At 41.0% G+C, this 4,298-nt stretch overlaps 1 protein-coding gene and 1 non-coding gene across 2 annotated transcripts; one reads left to right on the forward strand and one right to left on the reverse strand.

Annotated features, from left to right (window-relative positions):
* Nucleotides 1-244: 244 nt before the first annotated feature.
* LOC145110485 (small nucleolar RNA R71) lies at nucleotides 245-351 on the reverse strand. The gene has a single exon (XR_013709864.1). It is a non-coding gene; the product is annotated as a small nucleolar RNA R71 (small nucleolar RNA).
* A 787-nt stretch (nucleotides 352-1,138) lies between these two features.
* On the forward strand, nucleotides 1,139-3,936 carry LOC145107117 (uncharacterized). The gene is made up of 3 exons (XM_079043984.1): nucleotides 1,139-2,132; nucleotides 2,259-3,214; nucleotides 3,670-3,936. Exons 1-3 carry the CDS (start codon nucleotides 1,139-1,141, stop codon nucleotides 3,934-3,936), a joined length of 2,217 nt encoding a protein of 738 aa, XP_078900110.1.
* The last annotated feature ends 362 nt before the right edge of the window (nucleotides 3,937-4,298 follow it).

Here is a 4,298-nt window from a genome sequence, read left to right on the forward strand (position 1 = left end):
AATCCCATTCTATGGGAAAGATCACGAAGACACATACAAGCATATCGAGGAGGTCAACGACATAACCGACTACTTCAACATCCCTAATGTACCTCGCGAGACTGTCTTGCTTCGTATGCTACCAGTTACATTTAAGGGAGCCGCGAAAAACTGGCTGAAATCACTCCCTCCAGGATCTATCACCACATGGGCTAAAATGTGTGAAGAATTCATAGATCAATTTTGCCCTCCCTCCAAAATAGAAAATTTGAAGAAGGCAATTGCAAAGTTTGAACAACAAGCGGGAGAGTCACTTTATGAAGCGTGGGAAAGGTACAAGGGCTTGTTAAGGAATTTCCCCCACCATGATCTTAACATTCAACAAGAGGTCTCCATTTTCTATGATAGAGTGAACATGACGACTAGGAAACTCCTTGATTCCCAAGGACCACTCACGAAGAAAAATCCCGGTGTTATAAAGGAGCTAATTGAAGAATTCTCTAAGCATTCTAGAGAATATCATAATCCAAGGAACGACTCAGCTCGAGGGGTGGTGAACTCAGTCAATGATAGTATGGCAGCCGTGATGGCTAAATTGGAAAGTATGGACCGAATAATGACAAATATGGATCAATCTATCCATGCCATCCGGGTGGGATGTGAAAACTGTAGCAGGCCTCACCTTACTAAAGATTGTGATCTTGCCGAACATGGGAACCGGAAAGTGCAAGTATGTTACTCAAGTGGCGATAGATATGACGAGGATTGGCGAAAACCGAAAAAAGAGTGGCTACCATATGACGAGTACAAGAAGGCAAAGGAGGAGAAGTATAGGCTGAAAACAAGAGGTTTCTATCAAAAGGAGGAGCCGGTGCAAGAAAAGAAAATGGATCTTGAAGACTAGCTAAAGCAATTTGTAGCCGCATCCGACAAAAGACACAATGATACCGAAGCAGCAATAAGGGAACAACAAGCAATGATGAGAAATCAACAAGCCTCTATTCTCAACATTGAAAAATAGTTGGGCCAACTCGCACTACAAATCAGTCAAAGAGCACCAGGTGAACTTCCAAGCAATACTGAGAAAAATCTGAGAGGAGCTCAAATCAACATTGTGACTACTAGAAGTGGGAAGATAATTACCCCTCTGACACCTATAATGAATGAGAATACAAAAGAGGTGCAGGAGGAACATAATAAAGACCCGAAATCCCAAACAGTCGACCCGAATCGCCAAGTCAAGGATAAGGACTCGACGAGTCCACAGTCTGAACAGAAAAATGATCCCCCTTTGAAACCTTATCAACCTCCATTGCCATTTCCAGGTCAAGCTAGACAAGAGAAGCAGCAAGAAGATTATCAAAAGTTCCTGGAATACATCAAAGCCCTCCAAATCAATATTCCTTTCATTGAAGCGGTTGCACAAATGCCCAAGTACGCAAAATTCTTAAAGGAGCTTCTCACTAATCGAAAGAAGTTGGAAGAGGTGTCCAAGGTGGTGCTTAATGAGAATTGTTCAGCCTCAATGTTGAACAAATTACCAAAGAAGATGGGGGACTCGGGTAGCTTAACTTTGCCATGCCAATTCGGGAACCTAGCTACTAGTTATGCATTAGTGGATTCGGGGGCGAGTGTTAATCTCATGCCATACTCTTTCTTTAAGAAGTTGAAGCTTCTAGAGCCAAAACCAATCTGTATGGCAATTCATTTAGCAAATAAGATGATGACATTTCCAAGGGGAATATGCGAGGACTTATTGGTCAAAGTTGATAAATTCGTATTCCCCGCGGACTTCATAGTGCTAGACATGGAAGAGTATCACCAAGTACCGATCATTCTTGGAAGACGTTTCCTAAACACCACAAGTGTCATAGTAGATATGAGAGAATCCAAGCTCACCCTTCGGGTGGGAGATGAGTCAGTTACATTTGGAGTTGATCGAGCCATGAAGCATTCCAAGTGTAGTGATGACACAACATTTTCGGTGGACACTTTGGAAGAACTAATGGAAGAATGGAAAGACGATCACCCAAACGAACCCGGCCTTGCCTTTGAAGAAAATTTTGATGCTGAAAAAGACTTAAAGGAGATAGAAAAACTGCTAGAAGAAGCTGAATATGAAGAAATAATCAGAAATGCAGAAAGATCGACTCGCTGAGTCGCAAACACTAACTCGACGAGTCCGCTTGAAAAATCGCGATCAGACGGGGATTTTGGCCTGGACTCGACGAGTCCCCTATCTGGACTCGACGTGTTCAATGTACAAAATACGAAATTAGAGCTGAAAACTCTGCCTGCACATTTGGAATACGCATTTCTCGAAGAAGGTGATGAAAAGCCTGTTATCATTGCTTCTGGCCTCACCAAAGCTGAAAAAGAAGAGTTAGTTCAAGTTTTAAAGAAAAGGAAGAATGCCATCGCATGGAAAATTACCGATATAAAAGGAATAAGTCCTTCATATTGTTCCCATAAGATAATTCTTGAAGAAGGTGCAAAGCCAGTAGTGCAACAGCAAAGGCGGTTGAACCCGAACATGCAAGAGGTGGTCAAGAAAGAAGTTGTCAAGCTCTTAGATGCGGGGATAATCTACTCCATTTCTGATAGCCCATGGGTTAGTCCCGTTCAAGTAGTGCCAAAGAAAGGAGGGATTACGGTTGTCACAAACGAGAAGAACGAGCTTATACGTACACGAACGGTAACCGGTTGGCGGGTGTGCATCGATTATCGAAAGCTAAATGATGCCACTTGCAAATACCACTCTCCTCTCCCTTTTATTGATCAAATGCTTGATCGTTTATCAGGCCATAGCTATTATTGTTTTTTAGTTGGGTTTTCAGGCTATTTCCAAATCCCCATAGACCCAATTGATCAAGAGAAGACCATTTTTACTTGTCCAAGTGGAACATTTGCTTATCGACGCATGCCCTTTGGGTTATGTAATGCGTCGGCGACTTTCCAAAGATGCATGACGGCAATATTCCATGACATGGTGGAAAAATTCATGGAAGTATTCATGGATGATTTTTCTATTTTTGGCTCTTCTTTTCATGATTGTCTTACTAACCTCGATTTGATGCTTGCTAGGTGTGAAAAGACCAATCTAGTATTGAATTGGGAGAAATGTCACTTTATGGTGAAAGAAGGCATTGTATTAGGCCACAAAGTATCCAAGGCGGGGATTGAGGTGGATCGGACGAAAATTGACACTATTGCTAAATTACCCCCACCAACTAATGTAAAGGGCGTTAAGAGTTTTCTAGGTCACGCGGGTTTTTACCGCCGCTTTATTAAATATTTTTCAAAAATTACTAGACCTCTAACTCAACTACTTTTGAAAGATGCACCTTTTAATTTTTCTAAAGAATGTTTAGCTTTTTTTGAAATTTTAAAAGAAAAATTGACTAACGCCCAGATCATTATCGACCCGAATTGGAACTTATAGTTTGAAATAATGTGTGATGCAAATGACTTTGCCTTAGGAGCTGTACTTGGACAAAGGGTTGACAAGCACTTTCAACCATTTATTATGCCAGCAAGACCCTAAATCCTACCCAATAAAATTATACCACAACGGAAAAAGAATTATTAGCCGTGGTGTATGCCTTTGACAAATTTCTTCCCTATTTAATTTTGTCTAAAACTACTATGTTTACTGACCATTCTGCTATTAAGTACTTGTTTGCCAAGCAGGATGTGAAGCCGAGGTTGATCCGATGGGTGTTGCTACTTCAAGAATTTGACATCGATATCAAAGTCAAAAAGGGGATGGAAAATGTAGCTGTTGACCATCTTTCCAGATTAGAAAATCTGGCAAGGGAAGAGATAGATGACAAGGGTATTGAAGATAGCTTCCCGGAAGAGTATTTGATGGTTATAATGGGGGAAGAACCATGGTATGCCGACATTACAAATTTCTTTGCTGGAAATTTTCTTCCAAAAGGGCTCACTAATCAATAGAAAAAGAAGCTCTTTTCAGAAATTAAATATTATTTATGGGATGAGCCATATCTTTTTAGGAGTTGTGCGGATGGGATCATAAGAAGATGCGTTTTTGGCAAAGAAATTCGAGACATATTAGAGCATTGTCACAATGGACCAGCATGATGACATCATGGGGTTCAATTCACTGCTAAGAAAGTGTTTGATGCGGGGTTTTATTGGCCTACTATCTTCAACGATGCTGCTACATTTTTGAGGGAATGTGATGCTTGCCAGAGAACGGGTAATATATCGGCAAGGAATGAAATGCCTCAAAGGAGTATTCAAGTTTGTAAAGTCTTTGATGTTTGGGGTGTGGATTTCATGGGACCATTTCCTTC

This window comes from Lactuca virosa, chromosome 4 (assembly GCF_052849685.1).
Source record: "Lactuca virosa cultivar CGN04683 chromosome 4, Lactuca_virosa_CGN04683_v6, whole genome shotgun sequence".
Taxonomy (NCBI): Eukaryota; Viridiplantae; Streptophyta; class Magnoliopsida; order Asterales; family Asteraceae; genus Lactuca; species Lactuca virosa.

Bases quoted from the DNA above. Each gene is read 5' to 3' on its own strand.
- LOC145107117 (XM_079043984.1), top strand. From the start codon at position 1,139: ATGAATGAGAATACAAAAGAGGTGCAGGAGGAACATAATAAAGACCCG. The intron at 2,133-2,258 runs GCTGAGTCGCAA...ATACGAAATTAG, and splicing joins AAATGCAGAAAGATCGACTC to AGCTGAAAACTCTGCCTGCA. The intron at 3,215-3,669 runs GTAAAGGGCGTT...TTTGCCAAGCAG, and splicing joins AATTACCCCCACCAACTAAT to GATGTGAAGCCGAGGTTGAT.